A 21,659-nucleotide genomic window follows, 5' to 3' on the forward strand; every position below is an offset into this window, starting at 1 on the left:
AAGATGTTTCCTGTGATCCAACATTCGAAACCTTTAAGTGGCGCACATTATTCTTAACCTCGCTAACGTTTTGGCACATAATACATCTGAGATGCAGCAAATTTAAGCTGAACCCTTGGATCACACATAACAAGACGAAAAAATTAAAAAATATTAAAAAGATGAAAGTTCAAAAATTACAAAGTGTAAATTACAAAAATAATTGTGGCAAAATGAGGTAGGCGTTAACGAGCTACGGGAAATCAAGACAATCTTGTCATATGTGAGCGAAGGCTAAATAATAAGTTAGGCTACGATTGCTCATATTAAAAGTAAACCTCCAAATCCGGCGCACGTTATGCTCGATCGTTCAAAACGAATTTTTCTCTAACGCTGCGAGTGCCCGATTCAGAAGCTTAAATTTTCAGAGCAATGATGCATCCGAATCAAATTCTAATAATTAACAAAACAAAGCAGTAAGTATAACGATACTAATAAATATAATAATATATAATATATATCACAGCACCGTTTACAACATTTTGCTGTACATCTTGTTTCATGTTACAATTAAAAAAATCCCACCTCCCTAATTTTTACATATGGACACCTGAAGTGATATGTCCATCGATTAAAGCTCAATATCCATTCCTTCCATATTGAAACGTGAATAAATCTCTCGTAAGCTGTATCAGTCTTAAGAGCAGACGAACGAAACGAAGCGAGCTAAGGTCGTGTCTACTGACAACATTGAGCGGCTTAACGAGTGAGTGTGATGTTAAGCGAGGGGCACTTGCGCACCGCCATAGCGGTGTGCCGGAGTGCGCTGTACCCGGCGGCGGTGGCGCCCTGGATGGAGCCCCATGGCTGCGCGTTAGGGACGTTGCTATGGGAGCGGACGGGCAGATGCCTTACCATGCCGCTGCTGAGCTGCTGCAGGATCCCGGAGCCCTGGGAACCGCTGAGGCAGGCGGACGGGCGGCGCGAGCGGATCGACTGCATCGATGACGTGAGCAGAAATGGGACACTCGACGACGTGTTCGGCATCGACCCACCCTAAACGACACTCCAGTTAGATACCACGTTAATTGTACACTCGAATCCATGCCAAGTTGTAAGGTAGAATTTAAAATTGTGATCGTGAACAAAATGCGAAGTGAAACTTCTCAAGCTAGGTATGAGGTAACAGAATCAAATGAATTAACTTTATTTTTTGACAGTTTATTAAAATTGCTACCGACGACCTGTCACAAACATGCGAATAGAATAATTGCAAAATATTTTTCAATAACATTATGAGCAGTATCATATTTTAAATAATTCAAAAATTAAGTGCGTCAAAGTTTCACTTCTGAAGTAAATGCCAATATTAGTGTGACGTGTAAAATTATAAGAAATATTTTTTAGACCAAAACAATTATTTACATTGAATTTCAGCATATTTTTAATAAAAACTTTAAAAATATTATCAATACAAGAAAAACGGATATACGCGAAACGCAACTTAGCTTAGTACTTACGTTCGTAGAACATTTGTTTGCTATTATAAACAACTTTTTTTAAAATTAGTACACAGTAAATACTGCATGCGTCTTTTAAGCAGTACATAAGCACATAGCCTTTCTACTTGAAGAAATACGCAGCCACAAAACATTTTCACAATTAATAATATCAAGGAGTTAGGTATATTGCTTTTAGTGAATGTCATGAGACAACCGCCCGAGCCAGTCTAAAATATGTGTTTAGTGTTGTTTATTGTTTAGCATGTTTATAAGTGACAGTCTAAGCTCTATAATTATGAAAACTGCTTAAACTAGAGCACAACAAAAATATAAAATATATTTTAATGTCGCTAATGCAAATGTACAATGAAGTTAGAGCTGGCGCGCACTACGACTTATTGTCGCGCGTTTATTTTACCGACCTACAAAAATTCAAATAAAATGTTACTTTACGACATACGCTATAGGTTTCATTTTACTCTACGCCACTAAAAAGCAGTGGTGGCATGGGTTGCTAGACCAATCACAAATGTCTAGATTCTAGAAAATGAAAGCTATAGCCTATGTCATAAAGTGACATTTTATTTGAATGTTTGTCGGTCGGTAAAATAATCGGGCGGCGCCAATACTGTGAACAAAGACTTCTATTTAAAATATAATTCTTTGACTGTGAAATTATTTTGGGAAGATATTATAAGCACTCAGAATATATAAACAATATATAATTGAAAAAGGTGTAAACGTTGTAAAAAGATAAAATATGTAAGAAAAAATAAAATAATTTCGCGAAGACACGTTAGACAGGATCATACTCACGATCATGCTCCGTGCAAGCTGCGTAGAAGAACAAATAGCAACAATAAATAAGAGAGCGATAACCATTCGGCCGAGAGCCAGTACACCAAGAGAGCGCCGACGTACAGAACATCGTACACCAAAACATATAATCTATATGCGTCTCAGATACAGATAATTAGAGAGAACATTTATTCGAAAGACACAGAAGAGTACAGGACAGAGTTTCGTGTTGTGTCGTGTATGAATCAGAACGATGACATCAGGTAGTAGGTAATCACATGGCAAGGACAGAAGGTTAGCGGACGGCCAGTCGTCGAGTCGGGCTCATGCATGCACGAGATCGCATGCATCCCTTCGCTGATCGCCGCAGGAAAGGAAGTGTAATGAACCCTGGAGCTGACGACCCAAACCAGTTTCGTGCAATGGACGATGGCAATGAATGGTACTCTCGGTCGGCTTGAGAGGACAACGGCGAAGATAACATCGACAAGCCGTTCACATTCAGAAGTGTTGGGAACTGCTCTAGGGCGTCACTTACGCCGCAGTGCGAGGTCGATGGCACGGACAGGCTCGAGCCTGATCCACCTCTGCCCCTGTATTGGTAGGCCTGCCAAAATAACATCGTGACTACATTGGCTATTTATCCTAGAATGCCCTAATCGGGTAGTGCTTGTGTGAGTATTGCTCAGATTCGCTGACGTGTGAGCAACTTACGGTCGGCGGGGAGAGGTTGACTGCGGAGCCCCGGCGCTCCTGGGGCCCGATGCTAGAGTGTCTGCGCGTGGGGAGCCCCGAGCTGCCTCCGGGGGTTCCCCCGGGCGATGAGGCGCAGGAGGGGGCGATGCGGATCTTGGGAGTCATCAGGGTGTTGTCAGAGAGACGACGATTCGGGAAAGCGCTGGCCACGCGCAAGAAGTTATTGTCGTTATTGGTCGAATTGTTGGATCCAAAGAACCACTGTCCGATGCCTGTACCTGTAAATAAAATTAAAATTATATTGACAGTATCCCATAATCATACAATAAGATAATATCTAAACTTTAACAGATAAAAGATGAGAAGGCGTAATACTAGTAATAACTGAATAGTGTAAACTTGTATATAAACGTTTGAAGCAGTATTAATATTAACACGCCTTCGAGTACACGGTAATCTGATTAATTAGTACCTAGCTAATGTGAGAGGAGTCATAAGGATCACATAATTTTAACGCCTGTTTTCAATATCATGTTGACACGAGTGTGATTATATTGGGTGATCCCGTTATAATAATACTTTATTTGTATCTTTTACTTATATCTTTACCGTTCTGACAGACATCGACCTGCTCATTTTAGGGACTACTAGGCCTTAAAACATAATAATTATAATTACAACCAAAGATTTTTATCCCCGAAAAATGTGTCTCCGTTACCACGGACTTGCACAAGTAACAAAGTAACTTGCGTCTATAAAGCGAACAGTACGCAGTAGAAATAATACGGAATATTTTTGACAGAACCGTAGCGCTTATAAAACAGGAAATCAAAACACGGATCCAGATGGGTTATCAAGGACGGATGTAAGATAAATCCATGGATCAAACTGAAATTCGTATAGAAATAGTACAGTATAACCATCATATAGTAGAGCAGGTTTACAACTAGTTGTAGCACCTTAGTGGTCCGTGATTTTTTTTTAGGATACCTTTTGATACAGGTAAAAATATTAAACTCGTATCAAGCATTGACCTACCTTAAAATTCATAAGAAAAAAGATTTAAAGACAACTTCATTTTTATTTTTATTTTTATGAAATAAGGGGGCAAACGAGCAAACGGGTCACCTGATGGAAAGCAACTTGCGTCGCCCATGGACACTCGCAGCATCAGAAGAGCTGCAGGTGCGTTGCCGGCCTTTTAACAGGGAATAGGGGAGGGTAGGGATGGGAAGGGAAGGGAATAGGGGAGGGTAGGGATGGGAAGGGAAGGGAATAGGGGAGGATAGGGGAGGGAATTGGGCCTCCGGTAAACTCACTCGCTCGGCGAAACACAGCGCAAGCGTTGTTTCACGCCGGTTTTCTGTGAGAACGTGGTATTTCTCCGGTCGAGCCGGCCTATTCGTGCCGAAGCATGGCTCTATCACGTATAAAACTTATAAGATATACTAACTTATAGATATACTCCCAGCATTGATTCGCTCGATGCTGGGCACCAATTAAGGATGAAGAGCCCATATGACCCTAACTTGACTACATACTTTAACCTAGAGCTCAAAATCTGTAAGGTCTAGAAAACTGATTTTTTGACACAAGTAACTTCAGTTCATAAAGATTAAATGCTTAAGATAGAAACACGATTACTCAAAAAATGCTAGATAGTTTCTTTTTTTACAAAAAACCTTGTTTTAGACACATTTTTGTTTGGATCTTCGAAGTTTGCTGTCTTTTCTTTAATATTTTTTAATATCTAAAAAGGTATCGATAAAACCTAAATTTGCTCAAAACACTTTTTTCATAATCATTATAGTTCGTCTTTTATTCAAGTAAAACTAACTCGGCGATGATTCCGCGCCGTCCTTTTTCACCTGGCATATGAAAGACGGGCGTGAGTGTGAAGAGAGAAGGACGATGTTTGATTTTTAGAGTCAGGTGAGCTCTTAAGGGCGGTCGAAGACTTTGCTGAGCAAGTAATGGCCGCCAAAGAGGAGGCCGGGCGCATACGCGAGCGGGAGGCGCTCGATCCCCGAAGACGCAGCCGGCCAAGGCGACGTAGGGTCAACCATGACGACCGAAACGGTCCGCCATAGCCTGGGAGCTCGGGGCATCGGTGTGGGGACGCCGATGTCCATTGCACAGAGCCCCCGAGCAGGTCGCGTTGTGCTATGTGTTCCAGTGCTTCGCGACGTAAACGCAGAGGAATGGCCTAGACAAGCCTTAGATCCTAGTAAGGTCTCTGTTCGGCCTGGGGGGCAACTAAACGCCCCCACACAGACGTGTGTGCCAACGACCAAGGCAGACGCCCGCTGATAAAACTGCGGTGGCCCCACATTTCCCGTGGACCTGTCAGTAGCAGCGTAGAAAGGAACACGGTCGGATTTTAGTGGGTAGAGCTGCGGGGCCACTACCATCCATCGGTCGCAACGAGTCCTACATACCCCGGTTGTCCTCCCCAGCACTGCCGGGGATGCATAATGGCATTTCCCGACCAAAAAAAAGGGGTCAACAATTAGTTTCGCTCAGGGTCAGTTTTAAGACATGATGTGATCTTTGCGGTCACATGATGTCTTGCGGTGTGTAGCTAATTAGGTATCTCTTTGAAGTTTGGAGTGAAATATTGGTGCAAGCTATAGATATTGACGAAGATCATCTGCGAACGTGCTTTGTCCGCACACAATGGGTCGGCGGTCCGGATGCGGACCGCGGTCCGCCATCTGGTGACCCCTGCTCTATACTATTAAAACACTCACTTTTGAATCCTCCGACGCTGCCAGTGTTTGAGGTCGGTGGTTTTGGTGCGGACCCAGCTATCGAGTTCTTGCGAGCCATGTCCTCAGCACTGGACGTTTTTCGCTGTTCCACGCGCAGGTTGGGGATGTTGAACGGTGGAGCATTGTTCATGTTGTCGGTGCTGATCTGATGACGCAGGGCCCTTCGCTCGGGGCTCGCGTGGTTGTCCGGCTTCAGGTTAGGCCGTTGCACCTTGTCTATATTCTCGAGCATATCGTAGAGGATCTGCAGCAAGGTGAGTATTTTTAAGTATCTCTTAATTATACAGGGTGTAACGAAACTATGTGATAATACTTTGGGGTGTGCAAGTGTCCCTTATATTGAATTCACTTTAAAAGTACCTCTAAAAGAGATTTTTGTCGTCTTATGGGAAAGATCATGGCTCCTAGAAACATAGAAATCAAAAGACTCTTTCAGTGCAGCTACTTACAAAGATGATGTCGATATATTATAAGAAACACATGCGAACCTTTAATTAATGTCACTTTGTTTTGTTACACCCTGTATGTGATAAGGACGCCATTTTGCTCATATTAATTTTTTTTCTTGGTCGTTATTTCTTTTGTTCTAGGTATCACATTGTGTTTTTCTTGTTCTTTGTGCAACGAAAGGATTTACTATTATTATTTTTATAAATACGAATAACATTAATAGCAGTCGTGTACAGAATAATTAATAACTACACATTACAGGTATTGCACAGGTGTAATAGCTCTCAGCCTTCAAAGTATTTCGATGATTCAGGTGTTGCATATTCATTTTCAGAATATGAAGATTTAATCACAATAATACAATAATACTATGCGTGTTGCTAATTAACATAATTTTCATTGCCATGACCAGATTGTGCATAATTACCATTCTGAATAGTGTTTTAATAAAAAGTAACATTTGAATTTGTAGAATTAGAAAAATGTTTATAACAATAAAAGCGATAATGGACTAACGGCCGTTCCCAATATTCAATCTATCTCTGGTTTGACATACGACCGATCGCAGCTAACATTGAATTGACAAAAAATATATGTCTCTAATGTCTAATGTGAGCTATTCCTATCTCTAGTAGGGCAAAGCCAGAGATAGATCAAATATTGGGAACGGCCGTTAGTAGTTAAGTCAGTGTAAGCTCAGTCAGTTTTAGATGGGGTATAAATATTGTGTATAAATTCAGAAAACTTCGATAGCACGATTCAGGCTTTGAGCTAAATATGCCCCTTATATTGCCAAAGCGAGAGCATTTTTTTAATGAAAGAAGCAAACGAGCAAACGGGTGATGGAAAGCAACTTCCGTCGCCCATGGACACTCGCAGCATCAGAAGATCTGCAGGTGCGTTGCCGGCCTTTTGAGGGGGAATAGGGGAGGGTAGGGATGAGAAGGGAAGGGAATAGGGGAGGATAAGGAAGGGAATTGGGCCTCCGGTAAACTCACTCACTCGGCGAAACCCTGCGCAAGCGCTGTTTCACGCCGGTTTTCTGTGAGAACGTGGTATTTCTCCGGTAGAGCCGGCCCATTCGTGCCGAAGCATGTCTCTCCCACGTGTAAAACTTATAAGATATAATATATTGTTTTTCATAAACTTATAAGATCGCAGGTAAGATAATTTAATAATTCTATACGTTCTCACATACTCGTACCAATATAAACTTCACATTTTAGTCCAAATAGGTGCTGCGTAGCCATTCCAATATATAGGTGTAAGGCTCCGCGGAATGGAACGGAATGGAAGCGTCAATTTCGCCTCATACGAGGAAATCGGCACCGGAGAATTCTCGAGAAAAAAACGCGCTTCCAATTTTTTTGGCTCATATTTAATTTGTGTTTTATACTGTTGATGTTTTAAGTTAATTGTGCTATGTAAAGTTTCGCTGCAAAATGTCGCTTCCGTTCTATTCCGCGGCGGTGTAAATTGAGCCTAAGGGTAAATATTGATGGTACGTCCATTCAACAGAAAGGCCGGTCAACACCCAAAAAAGGTTTATTCGTAAAAGATTTACGTACGACAAAATAAACACGTTTGGATAAACTTGAAAAGACTAGTTCTAAACAACCATTTCTTAATAGCACATCATAATAGTTTTTATTATTCGTAGTTTTTTCCCTTATAATTTGAACAAACCATGTAACTTACTACTTCTTCATCTGGCTATACATAAAATCCGCAGATTTTAGGGTTCCGTACTCAAAGGGTAAAAACGGGACCCTATTACTGAGACTTCGATGTCTGTCCGTCTGTCTCCAGGCTCTAACTCAAGAACGGTAATAGCTAGAGGGTTGAAATTTTCACAGATTATGTATATCTGTTGCCGCTATAACAACAAAAACTACCGCTATAAAAACAAAATAAAATTAATATTTAAGGGGGATTCCCATACAACGAACGTGATTTTTTCGACCTTTTTTGCTCTATATCAATAATGGCAACAAGTAGGTACTTGAATTTTTCCCAAAGTCCTTAGTTATATTTGTAATTTAATATTTAGGGCCTGTTTCACTGCTTCCTGATAAGGCTATCCACCAATTAACTTGACAGATCAAGTATGGAGAGTCTGTTGTGAATAGCCTATCAGGCACTTTATCAGAAAGTGATGAAACTAATAATATGATATTAAATTTAAAATAAAGTAAAAAATTTAGGGGGCTTGCTGCTCTATAATAGTAAGGAACCCTTCGTGCGCGAGTCCGACTCGCACTTGGCCGATTATTTGATTTCAAATGATTTTCTCGACCCTTAAGCTTCCATTTATGGAATAAAACGGCAATTTTTTAACTGTTACTTAACTGCTTCGTCGACTAACGTCTTTATTATTGTCTTAATTTAACGTTCTTTGAACTACGCTATTTCATGCAGGTTCAACATAACCTCATCTATATATTAATACGTGAGCCAAAAACTTTGTATCCCTTTTGACGAAAAATGGGGAAACGCGGTAGGTGAATGAAATTTTGCACAGTTATAGTTTATAATATGGTGAAGGAGTGCATAGAGCTAATATTATTTTGAAATTATGCTTTTATCATACACTTTTTTAACAAATAAAACGTAATGTTTTATTACACACTACAACACACACACTAGGAAAAATGACAGGTTTTTGAGTGACAAGCCTATACATACGAATTATACTCTTTTATTTATGGTTGAAGTCTGTTGACAAGGTGACAAATTGAAAATGGATTATAGTTTTTTTATTGAATCTGAGATACTATTAGACAATGCTTACACGGCCAGTCTCAGATCAGTTAACAGTTGAGTCCCAGAGACAAGAGTTGAAAAAAATATGATTAAGTTATTGACTTTTTACAAAATATATGCAGTAGTCCTAATGTCGTTGAAACTAAGGTCGAATTTCGACCATTGGGCAACCTCTAGTTCAACTAAATACTAAACAAACGTGATAGGTAATTTAAATAAAAATGTTGGCAATATGAAAATACTCGGTTGTGCATTTTAATCCGCGTCTATTTAAAAAAGCGGCCAAGTGCGAGTTGGACCCGCCCATGAAGGGTTCCGCAGCAGCAATAAGGTTTGTTTCTATGAAATCAAAAGATTTTTGATTTATTTTAATATTTCAGTTGATTTAATGAAAGTTAAATTAAGGTTTACCATTTATGACGTATAAAAAATACTACTTGCTAGATCCAGGTTCAAACCAATTTTCGTTGGTAGTTTTTATAGTAATGTACATCATATATTTTTTTAGAATTATCATGCCCCTACTTTAGAAGTTAGAGGAGGAGGGACACACCTTTTACCACTTTGGAAGAGTCTCTCTCGCAAAGTATTCAGGTTAGAAAAAAATGATTTTAGAAACCTCAATATGATTTATGAAGACCTATTCATAGATACCCCACACGCATAGGTTAGATGAAAAATTTTTTTTTTGTTTCAGTTGTACCTACGGGGACTCTTACAATTTTTAATATTTTTTTCCATTTTTGTGTCAAAATCTTAATGCGGTTCACAGGATACATCTACTTACCAAGTTTCAATAGTATAGCTCTTATAGTTTCGGAGAAAAGTGGCTGTGACATACGGACGGACAGACAGACAGACATGACGAATCTATAAGGGTTCCGTTTTTGCCATTTGGCTACGGAACCCTAAAAAGCTCGGTATTTTACAACGAAATTCGTTTGTTTACTATTTCATTTTAATGTAAACTTTTATACTTTCATGAGTATTTTGCAAGTTGATGTTTCATACCGACGAATCCATATCCATAGGTACTAATATTATAAATACGAAAGTGTGTCTGTCTGTCTGCTACCTCTTCATGCGTAAATCGCTGAACCGAATATAATATGACACTTTGTCCCGGGGCCAAAGGATAAGTACTTTTTATCCCAGAAACATACACACGGTTGCCGCGCATAACGTTTTTGAAATTATTGTTAGTCACTTCATCCACTTAGGGTCAATTCAGACCGCAACGCGACGAGGCGAGGCGCGGCGAGGCGAGGCGCGGCGCGGCATAAATTTGTATGGATTTGACAGATTTCAATTGCGTGGGACGTCTTGCGAATCTGTCAAATCCATATTTTAGAAATGCATCTACGCGTCGCGTTGCGGTCTGAATTGACCCTTTTGCGCCTTTAAATATTACACTTGAAAATCTATTCGTAGTACCAACCCTGTTTAATCTTTTATAAAATTAGCACATTTGTAGTTCCATTGTGTTATAATTATAATAATAGCAGGAATTATTGTATTAAAATTATTATAATAACAGCAGATAATTTGTCTGAGCTCAAACCAAATCTCATGTTGGCCTACTGGCCTGAAAACATTTCAATCAAATTGATAGCATAAACTAAAATCATTGTTATTGATAACAATGATTTTAGTTTATGCTGTGAATTATTTTCGGTTGTTTACACGCCTGTGGCCTTTTAGTCAAGACCTTTTCATTATCGCTTTTTATAGAATAGTCGATCAAAATGTATATGGAATTGACTTATGCGTTCGTTAATATGAAGTTGACGTTCGATTCGTTTTAGAATGTCAATAAGTAAAGAAAACGTCTTGGCTACAGGCTCTGTTTACTTAGATTATATTAGATGTTGATACCGAAGTAAAAAAATAAAAATATAATACTATCCTAGATGACCTAAAAATATCCTAAGTCGCCAGCAGAGTTGCGGGCGATGATACTTTTTATGTTGGAAAAATGTACGGTTCTTCCGCGATAAACGAATTTTGGCGAAGCAATGTTGCGGACGTGATATAGTATTTATTTAATACGTGCTAAGCCAACTCTAGATGATGTTGATGCTTATGATATACGAGTAGTGTCCATTACGAGCGTTTATGCATAATGTCAAGTTTCCATACAAGCCTCGCGGCGGACTATTTGCTTTGCGCACAGCGATTTATGGTATCTATAGTTCGCGCGGAACTAGTTGGCCCCGCCTGGTAGGGACAGGGGTGAGGGGGCGGGTTGCTTGCTGCTCGCACCGCACATGAGATTCTCTTGAATCAATTAATAATCATTAATAATTATTGTTGAATCTTGAACAATAATTATTGAAGTATTGAAAATAATAAATTAAAGACAATTGATCAGTTTTATATTCTAAACTATTGACATCGGCTTCCCGTTTTTTAAAAAACGTATGCACTTTTAATATTATTTCTTTAGATTATCTTTTCATCGGCGGACTCATCTTGCTATTGGAATCTCTTGTGCGTTTTGTCTAAACTAGCCAGAACTGTCAAAATCAAGCTTCCCCGTATCTCCGTCCCACCGCTCACATAATAATATAAGGCGCGGCCAACAGCTAGTTCCGCGCGCACTATAGTTTTAAAATATTTGTAGAAAAAAAAAACTAAAGATTTGTGGATATTTGAAAATTATTTTTTAAATTAAAGTGTTCTATGATATGAAGCTATTATTATACTTAATTAAGTTAAATAAATATGTTAAAAAAGTTTTAATACCTTGATATTTCTCATTCTTTGAATTTAAATCTTATATATTAAATTCTCGTGTCACAATGTTCGTTCCCTTACTTCTCCGAAACGGCTTGACCGATTCTCATGAAATTTTGTGAGCATATTGAGTAGGTCTGAGAATCGGCCAACATCTATTTTTCATACCTAAAATTATTTATATGGCAAAACAACGTTTGTCGAGACAGCTAGTTACTTATATTTTAATACCTAAATGAAATATTTTTTCAACTAACTATTTGTTTAAGGATCTGGTCAATAGGTTATTATTTTTTTTCTAATTAGATCTATCGCTGGTTTCGTAAATTTTAAGCTTCGAAACTGATACTAGGACTGGGTTGCACCAACTAACTTTGACTTTAACCTTAACTATAACCGGAAAAATTGACACATATCGTATGAGAATGTGGGGTGTTTGGACGCCATATTTAACTTTAACTATAACCACGCCTCTGGTGTAACCCAACCTAAAACTTAAAGAAAATCTCTGTTAAGGTATCGAGATTTTATGTACAAATACTCTATAAATCGTATTTTTTTCTCTACTTACTATATAGACAGTGAAATTTCCTATAAAAATCAACATTTTTATAAAGATAAGTGGTTAATGATTTTTTCAAGTTTGAAAAGTACAGTTTTAAGCCAAATTGAGCGTGAACGGCGTAAACGCTCTTAACGATAAATAGATTGAGGATTAAGAGCCATCGAACACTCTAAACAATGGATTTTCAATGTAATTCTACGCGAATCTTAAATAATTGCAAGGTGTTTGAAAGTCATTTTATTTCATAATGCTTAACCTGAGCTCTTTTATTTAACTTTGTAGGTATATAATACGAGTACAATTTTTAGATATACATTATACAATACAATGTTTTAGGTTTATGTTAGACTTTGATAGAAGGTATATCAGCCTTATGTATAGAAATTGACCAACGGGCAGTCTGATCGTCTAATGGTATGCGATAAAGGATAAAAGTTACAGGCCAGAGGAGCTATTGAATGAAATATAATATGTATAGCTACTTATTTATTGCACGGGAACCATACATTTTCCAGGATAAAAAATATCCTGTGTCCTTTCTCGGGACACAGTAACAGACAGACAGACACTCTTTCGCATTTATGATATTATACTAAGGATAAACGTTTTAAGCTCTCTACAAACTATTGGTTCCATTAACGACCATCAATGCGGAAGTTTAAATCTCATGTGATTAAACAAGAGTGCCAAGACATAATCTCTGCTTTAACTTGTCTTTGCTACGTACATTGTGTGGATCTATACTAATATTATAAATGCGAAAGTGAGTCTGTCCATCTGCCTGTCTGTGACGTCTTCACGCCCGAACCGCCGAGCCGATTTTGCTGAAATAGGTATTCAAATACTTTGGGTAGGTACCAGGAAAAGACATAGGATACTTTTTATCGCGAAAAAATGAAGCTGGCTTTTTGGAAATGTGATTATGAATCAATTTGATCATAATATTCTATGTCCTTTTCCAATGCAGCAATTACAAAATATATCAGTATCACGATTCCATCACTTTAGAATTAAAATTAATTACATGTTGAAGCTTATTATATTATTAATTATTAGTTATAATATTTTGGTGTTTATTCAATCGTAAATCTGATTACCAATGAAGTTCAGTTATAATTACATATCATTTTGAAGTATTCAAGAGTTTAATTATTTAAAGAGGATTATTTGTGGACGACTGGTATTAATCCGTTTTTGAATTTCCGATTCAAGGGCACGATTCTCAAGGCTCGAACGTCGTTTCGTTTGCAGGCTCACGCGCTAAGGTGGCTTTTTGATCCTTGCCGCTAGCAACCGCGACCGACAAAAATACAAATTAAGTGCCACTTTATGACATACGAGCTTTTGCCCACAATTATTGTATACAAACTTTCACCCCCTATTGTAACCCCTTGGGGTTGGAATTTATCAAAATCCTTTCTTAGCGGATGCCTACGTCAGAACATCTACCTGCATGCCAAATTTCAGCTCGATCCGTCCAGTGGTTTGGGCTGTGCGTTGATAGATCACCATGTCAGTCAGTCACCTTTGAATTTTATATATACAGATTTGATTATGCCATAGGTTTCATTTTCTACCGACATTAGTTTAGCTACTGCCGCGGCCGCTGATTTATAGTGGCGTAGAATAAAATGAAACCTATAGGTTAGGTCATAAAGTGGTATTTTATTTGAAGTACTAGCTATTGTCCGCGACTTCGTCCGCGTTAGCATAGTATAATAACAAAGATGAATAATCCGCTGACAAATATGAAAAAAGTAAAATATAACCTCCTCCTTTTTGGAATTCAGTTAAAAAGTAGCCTAAGTTACACCTTACTACATCAGCTATCTACCAAAAGAAGTCCCAGCAAAATAGCTCCAGCCGTTTCAGAGATTATCCGGAACAAACAGACAGACATACAGACAACAATTGTAAAAATTGTTGTTTTGGTGTATGTATCGTATATAGATTCATATGCCTGTAGTAAAAAACGGTTCTTTCAATATTACAAACAGACACTCCAATTTTATTTATATGTATGTATGTATTTATGTATTTATGTATTTACTAGCTGTTACCCGCGACTTCGTCCGCGTCAACAAAATTTAAAATACATAGGTGAAAAAATAAAAAAGTAAAAATATGTTCTCCTCCTTTTTTGAAGTCGGTTAAAAAGTAGCGTAAGTTACTCCTTATTACATCAGCTAGCCTGCGATCGAAAGGAGATCCCAGGCTTGAGAATCGGGTCCCTAATCCAGGAACTTGTGAACCAGAATGTGCTTGCGAGTGAAAGTTGCGAAGCAAAAGTATATGAGAATTGGACCTCTCTTTACGAGTAAAATTAATGTTGTAATAACGATATAATGGGAGTACCTACCTGTAGTTTTGTTACTTGATGGCCAGACGGGTTAGCATAGGCCTTAAGTTTTGTTTCCTGTCTTCGTAGAGAAGAAATAACTATAATTTCTTGGACAAAAGATTCAAGTAAGTAAGTTCGTAGATTCATCGTCAATGTTATTTAACTTATAAGAGCGTTTTGTAAACCGTTTTTATTAATTATTATTATTTAAAAGGAGTTCCGACGATACCTCCCGGTCCCGAGAAAATATTTATCAAGTCGATAATTACATCTCCGATGCACTATGGAAAATGGTAGAACTAGAGCATATCATAAATGTTTTTTAAAAATATCACAATTTGAATGAAATATTTATTGTATTCGATGCTCTAATAACCAAATAATCCTAATCAGACACTTTTTTGTACTAAAACTGCATAAATATTTTTTTCATAGGTAGAAGTAAGTTGAAGTAGCGGATGGCTCATTCAAATGTTTGCATACACATAATTGAAATGAATATTGTGAAAAAAGTATTTAGCACATGCATGCAGTTTTATACATTTTTAAAAAGGATATTTTATGTTCTTAATAATGAGCTATTAACTTTTTTTGCTGTGATTTTTATTTTTGAGTAAGTACCTAAAAATTTACATACCCTATTTTTCACTTTTCTTTTTTCTTCGTCGAAAGTTTTCACAATTACCCATGGCTCCCCACGCGCAATTTTATGTGTTATTTGATAGCCTAACTATTCATAAATGAAAAATTAAAAAAATCATCTGCGGAAGTTTGCGGTTTTGGAAGTTATGGGGAAAAATGTGTCGGAGTAGATAATTCGGTATCTTTTGCGGTTACTGTTGACATAGTGTGCAAAATCAATAATAATCACAATATTTTGAGAGCAATAGCTTATTATATTCTATTCTGCACTCGTCCTGCGTGAGTGATATGTAAATATGCATAACATTGATATTAGTACGTATTTCATATCTAAAAAACCAGTATAACCGGGGAAGCAAATTTCTTCAAATTGCACACTTCAGCGTGTATTTCATATTGCGTGACACTTATTTAAATTGGTTAGGTATTTCATGGTTATTTCCATTAAAATGTCAACTTTCAACTGTACTAAGGGCGATTTCATCATTCCCTATATCGAGCGTGGCAGAATCTTGGAATCATTGTCCATAGTTCTACAGCAAACATTAAATGTTTCTGAAAACAACTCGTGTTTTGTAATTGGTGACATTCAAAGAGATATTCTGCCTTCTTTCAATAAGAGCTGGGCTCAAGCATCACGGAAAAAGGACAAATTTATTCGGAATAATACAAGCTGACTGGAGTCAGGATATTCAGTACAGTTTCCGGAGTCTGAAGCACATTCACTACCATCAACTTCTGGTGAACGAAGAAGATAAGTGGAAACTCAAGTGATGGAAATACAGCACGAAGGTTCTTTTACAATTACACTTGCTCGGCGAACATAACAGGTGTTGATGAAACATTGATTAAACGCTTGTATATTATTTTACAAGCTCTATCTTCTGGAATGATGATCGATCCCGAAAAATTTGGAGTTTATGCCTTAGAAACTGCGCGAATTTATGTTAGTAACTATGATTGGTACTACATGCCATCCGCCGTGCACAAATTACTTATACACGGAGAATACGTGATCAAACATTTTTCTGTTCCTCCTATTGGGCAACTGTCGGAAGATGCAGAAGAGTCGCGCAATAAACACTACAGAAATATGCGCCTGCACCATGCCAGAAAATGTTCCCGTATAGCTACAAATGAAGACGTATTTAAAACACTTCTATATACTTTAGATCTATACCTTTCAAGTTTAATAAACCCTTATGTGAGAAATGTGAAGGATCTTGATGAAGAGGCACAAAGTCTTTTGAAGGTAGTACCTGAAGGTTATCCTACATCAGGGTTGCCAGATGCAATTTTACGATTTCCCCCAAACTGATTTTTATATTTCCCCAAAATGATACGTTTTCAAAAAAAAACCCCAATCGCTTTGTTACAGAAAAAAAAACCGAACATAAAATTGAAACTACTTTTATTCGATTTAGTAGTTTCGATCACTCGACAGTTAAACAGATACACAATTACATAGGGTCGCTCGCTCGACCAAAGAGAGTTAAGAGACATTTTTTTTAAGGGGGTGACAGACGTGCGAGTAAGTACGTGGACTTATGGCTCGACGATCTTAATCACCTGTGTGTCAGCAAAGAGCCGCGAGCCGCGATCCTGGGGGCATGGTAATCCAGTGTAAGCGATTCTCGTGTGTCACGGGTCACCACTCACTGACGACGCGAGCCGAGTAAGTTCACGAACTTTAAACCCGCGTGATTTAAGTTCGTACGTCTGTCAGACCTTTTACTCACTCGACCAAACAAACTAAAACAAACAACAAACCCAGCCAGAGACAGACAGTCACAGACAAGACAGAATCAGTCATAGACTAGCTAGACATTTTTTTAATGGCTCTGAATTCTTGCATATTTGCCAGGATGTTAATCGAATGAAAAGGACGTTCGTTTCATTAATTGTTTGTTGTGTTTTTTTAGAAGTGCTAACCCCAAAAAATCCCCATAGTGTATTTATTTACCCCAAACATTTCCCCAAAAATACTGTTTCCCCAAATTTTCACCTAGAGTCAAAGTTTTCCCCAGAATTGCGAAAAAAAACCCCAATCTGGCAACCCTGTCCTACATTTACACCGGAAGTAATTTTAGTTAGGAATAGTGAGGATAATAACAATTAGATACAACATTATAAGTAACTAAAACCTAGTTATATAAAACCAAGAATATTATAAGATTTGTCTAATCTGAGATCAATTAGTTTGGTGTGAGGTATAGATAGGTACTATACGATTTTATAATTTTATGTATTTTATTATGCTTGTGTGATAAGTAATTGTTTAAGTTTTCTTAATTTTACTCATATTAGTACTTATTTATAAAATAAATAAACATAATATAACTACTCATATTACTTTTTTTCTCTTTTCTTACCTAAAATAAATATGTATACATTGAAAAAAAATACAAAAATTGATTATTTTTTAAATCTTTATATATCACTGTATATAATATGTGCCAAATCTCAATACAATACGATGAAAAACCTTGAAGTTACAGATTTTTGATCCGATACGGACCCAAATTTTTCACTGTGCGATGAGTCTACATTGCCAAAATGTGTAATATTTTATAAAATATTTATCGGCCATTCTCAGGTTTGGCATTATTTGCCTAATTACCGTTTCCATTTTTTTTCTTTGCTAATTTGACTTAAACTCATTAAAATATGAAAGCAATGAAAGATGCGAATACAATAATAAATTTGGCGTGGTACAGTTAATTATAGTGTTTTAGATAATAAGACTTAAAAATTTTATGGACACGGTAATTAGACAAATGTAAAATTTTATGTAACGGTTTTATCTAAAACATCATAGAAAAACACTGATTAATAAGTTGCACATGTATAATTGTCACAAAAGGGGTAGAATTAACGATGTCCTATACAACCATATCCTGCCAATAGTAAGAAATAGACAGTTTCAAATAAAATCTGAAAAATGAGAAAATAACAACAAATATTGTTTTAATCGGTAGATATTTATTAAGATCCAGGTACTATGAACCTAAAAATAATTATATTCTAAATCTCTTTGGACAGAACAGCAACTCAAATGTAGCTCACAGCTTTGCAGCTCGAAATTTACTTATTTTTGTTTTCTCGTTTTTACAAGTTCATCTCTATTTATGAACACTTATTTCTCGATTTTTTCCATTTTTTCTTTTCTTTTTGTCTTATGTAATAAGCTCTAAAGTTTAACTCATTTCTTTTTTAAGTTTTCTTCCGCCATTATGTTGGAATTTCGCTGATAAGCAATATTTTCTTTTATTAAGCATACCTTTCTTTCAATTTTTCCCTTGATCTCTGATATAAAACTGGGTAATTTCAAATTTTTACTCGACGTTTCCATGGATTGTTCCTTGAAAACGTCGAGAAAAAATTTGCCTTCTTTTCTTCAATTTCTTCTCTGGTCATTCGCATCCAAAAAAAAATTGTATATAATTTTATGAATACTCAGCATATAGATATCTAAATATTATATATATCACAAAGGGACTAACTGACATAGTGATGTATCAACGCACAGCCCAAACCACTGGACGGATTGGGCTAAAATTTGGCATGCAGGTAGATGATATGACGTATCGGCTAAGAAAGTTTTTTATTAATTCTACCCCCAAAGGGCTATGAAACTTTGTAAATTTAAATAATAATAATAATAATAACCATTTATTTCGAATCACAGGAAATCCATAGTGTTAGTAGAAAGTACAATTAAAATTTAAATTATGTTAGTACATAATTTAAATAATAATAATAATAACCATTTATTTCGAATCACAGGAAATCCATAGTGTTAGTAGAAAGTACAATTAAAATTTAAATTATGTTAGTACATAACATTTCAATTATTCTTATAGTATAAAATTATTTATTATGAATGGTAAGGCATTGAAACTATTAATGAAACTTAATCTCTATCTAACATGCACCTCTATCCAATGCCTTATCAAACCATCAAAACTGTCAGTTAATACCCTTAAAATGTTGTTATGACTACTTCTGACACGCTGCATCAATGACGCCCTTCGTTTCCTTAGTATGGCGTTACAGCCATCAGTGCGCATTTCGGCAAACATACCTGAGGCACTACAGTACCTTGGTAGTCCTAACAGCATTCTAAAGATATTATTGTACTGAACACGAAGAGCATTTATTGCACGCTGGGTGTAGCTCGCCCATAGATTGCATGTGTAAAAGGTCACTTTCACCTCTGTAGAGCATCTTGCAAATCTACGAGCTAACGTCATGTTCCCACGTACGGCCAACGCCCTTCGCTCCCTCTCAATGTCTACTTCGTCAGCAAGCGTATCAGTTATCCAATGACCCAGGTATTTGAATTTATTGACTTTAGCAAGTGGAACTTCACTTAGAAACACGGGTGGTATGGTGCTAACTTTGTGTTCACGGGGTTGAAAAACAAGAAGTTCACTTTTCTTAGAGTTATACCTGAGTCCTTGGGCCTCGGCATATGCTTGACACTTGCCTAGCAGTTTTCTGAGGCCACTGAGTGAGGGACTGAGCAACACCATGTCATCAGCATAACTAATGTAATTCAGCCGTACTCCGCCAATGGAACAACCGACATAAGTGCTGCTCAGCTCTTCGATCAGCTTATTTACGTAAAGGTTGAACAGACCAGGAGATGTTAATCCACCTTGTCGAACTCCACACCTTAATAATTTATACTTGCTAGAGAGAACCTCAGACCACTTTACAACATAATTTTAAACCGATCGAGCTAATACTTTCCATGCATAATGCTACTATGACATAAGCATAGCAAGCATAAGAAAGGGTTTTGATAAATTCTACCTCTAAGGGGATAAAATAGGGGATGAAAGATTGTATATAATAATACTTTTTAACGCGGCAAACGCGGGCAAAAGCTAGTATTATTAAAGACTCATTCATGATAATAATAATCTATGAAAACCGCGAGAAAACTTCAATTGATAAAAAAGTACGTATCAGTTTTTCATACAACGGTAATTAAGAATATATGGTTAATTGTATACGGTAATTAGAAAAAGTTAGATTTTCTTGAAAATTTTTAAAAACCGACACAGTTTGCAAAAACTTGCTTAGGGCAAAGTACGTAGGTCAAATTACTTTCTAGATTGACATGATCAACATACAATCTTATTTAAAAATCAAGTAGCAAAATAAGATTACGGTAATTAGAAAAGTTCGTTACCAAAGCTACGATAAGTAGATACTCTCGTGCTTCATCGGCGGCACACTAACATTAACGTCGTGGGACCGCTGATGTGCCGTGGAACACACTAAGGAGAAGTGACCCGTGCACTTGTAATGTGCCAAATCCTGTTATTTTTGGGTGGGCACCCGAAAACAGCATGCGTTACGGTAATTAGAACTTTTGATAGGACAAGCGATTATTTCATGATAACTATTTATAGGCTGGGCCTCTTGAGTCGATATTTTCCAATGCGATAACCAATGTTTATAAGCATTTAAAACGATGAATAGATCCATGGTAAATATGTATGTTATAAAAATTACAAGCAAGTTTCGAAATCAAGTTGGCGTGGGGACACGTCACGGTAATGAGAAAAACATGATTTTTGAACACGACTTAAATTAATTTAGTCTGGATTACTTAAATTAGAAGCCTGTGTTTAAGTTTGTAGCTAGTTACGGATGCTATCTACCATTTAAAAATATTGCATACTTGAATAAGATAATATTACAGAGTAAACAAGCCCGGGACACTTAAATTTTGCTCTCCTGAGAATGACCGTTATAGATCCGAGCTCGCTAAACAATAGGTTGCTAAAAATAATTTTTGTTTTCGTGGAGTCTACGACCTTATTTACTTTGAAGCAGGAACTTTTATCTAAAAAACTAAAGTTATTTCTCCTCTACGAAGACTGGAAACAAATCTTCCAGGGTCATGTTAAGCGTGATATACACATTGTTTGTACAACATACATTCGTTAGTCTGTTACCTGGCAGTCGGAATTTTCCGCTATAAAAATAGACTATGTTTTTCGATGTGGTTTACTAGTAACTACAGTATTACGAATTTCAAAAATTCGTCAGCAGTTTTTGCGTATATTAGCAAAAAACAAGAATCAAGTCAAAATGAGAAAAAAATAGGTTCGGTTCGGAGCCCTAAAAGTTATCTCATCAACAATAATAATTAATAATCTAAATATATATAATAACTGAAAGGACTGATTGACATAGTGATCTATCCACGCACAGCCCAAATCTCTGGACGGATCGGGCTGAAATTTGGAAAGCAGGTAGATGTTATGACGTAGGCATTCTCTAAGAAAGAATTTTGATCAATTCTATCCCCAAGGGGATAAAATAGAGAATGAAAGACTGTATATTATATTAATACTTCTTAACGCGAGCGATGCCGCGGGCAAAAGCTAGTATCAAAA

General features: G+C 37.0%; 1 protein-coding gene across 1 annotated transcript in view; it reads right to left on the bottom strand.

The window, feature by feature from the left end:
- Positions 1-456: 456 nt before the first annotated feature.
- LOC121738406 (SCY1-like protein 2) overlaps positions 457-21,659 on the bottom strand; it is an 81,365-nt gene continuing 60,162 nt past the window's right edge. Inside the window, exons 13-16 of the mRNA XM_042130432.1 lie at positions 5,726-5,990; positions 2,994-3,253; positions 2,818-2,886; positions 457-1,035 (exon numbers count right to left, since the gene is read on the bottom strand). Coding sequence (XP_041986366.1) covers positions 739-1,035; positions 2,818-2,886; positions 2,994-3,253; positions 5,726-5,990 — 891 coding nt within the window. The 3' untranslated portion in view covers positions 457-738. The remainder of the gene's footprint in view (positions 1,036-2,817; positions 2,887-2,993; positions 3,254-5,725; positions 5,991-21,659) is intronic.

Source organism: Aricia agestis, chromosome Z, assembly GCF_905147365.1.
Source record: "Aricia agestis chromosome Z, ilAriAges1.1, whole genome shotgun sequence".
Taxonomy (NCBI): domain Eukaryota; kingdom Metazoa; phylum Arthropoda; class Insecta; order Lepidoptera; family Lycaenidae; genus Aricia; species Aricia agestis.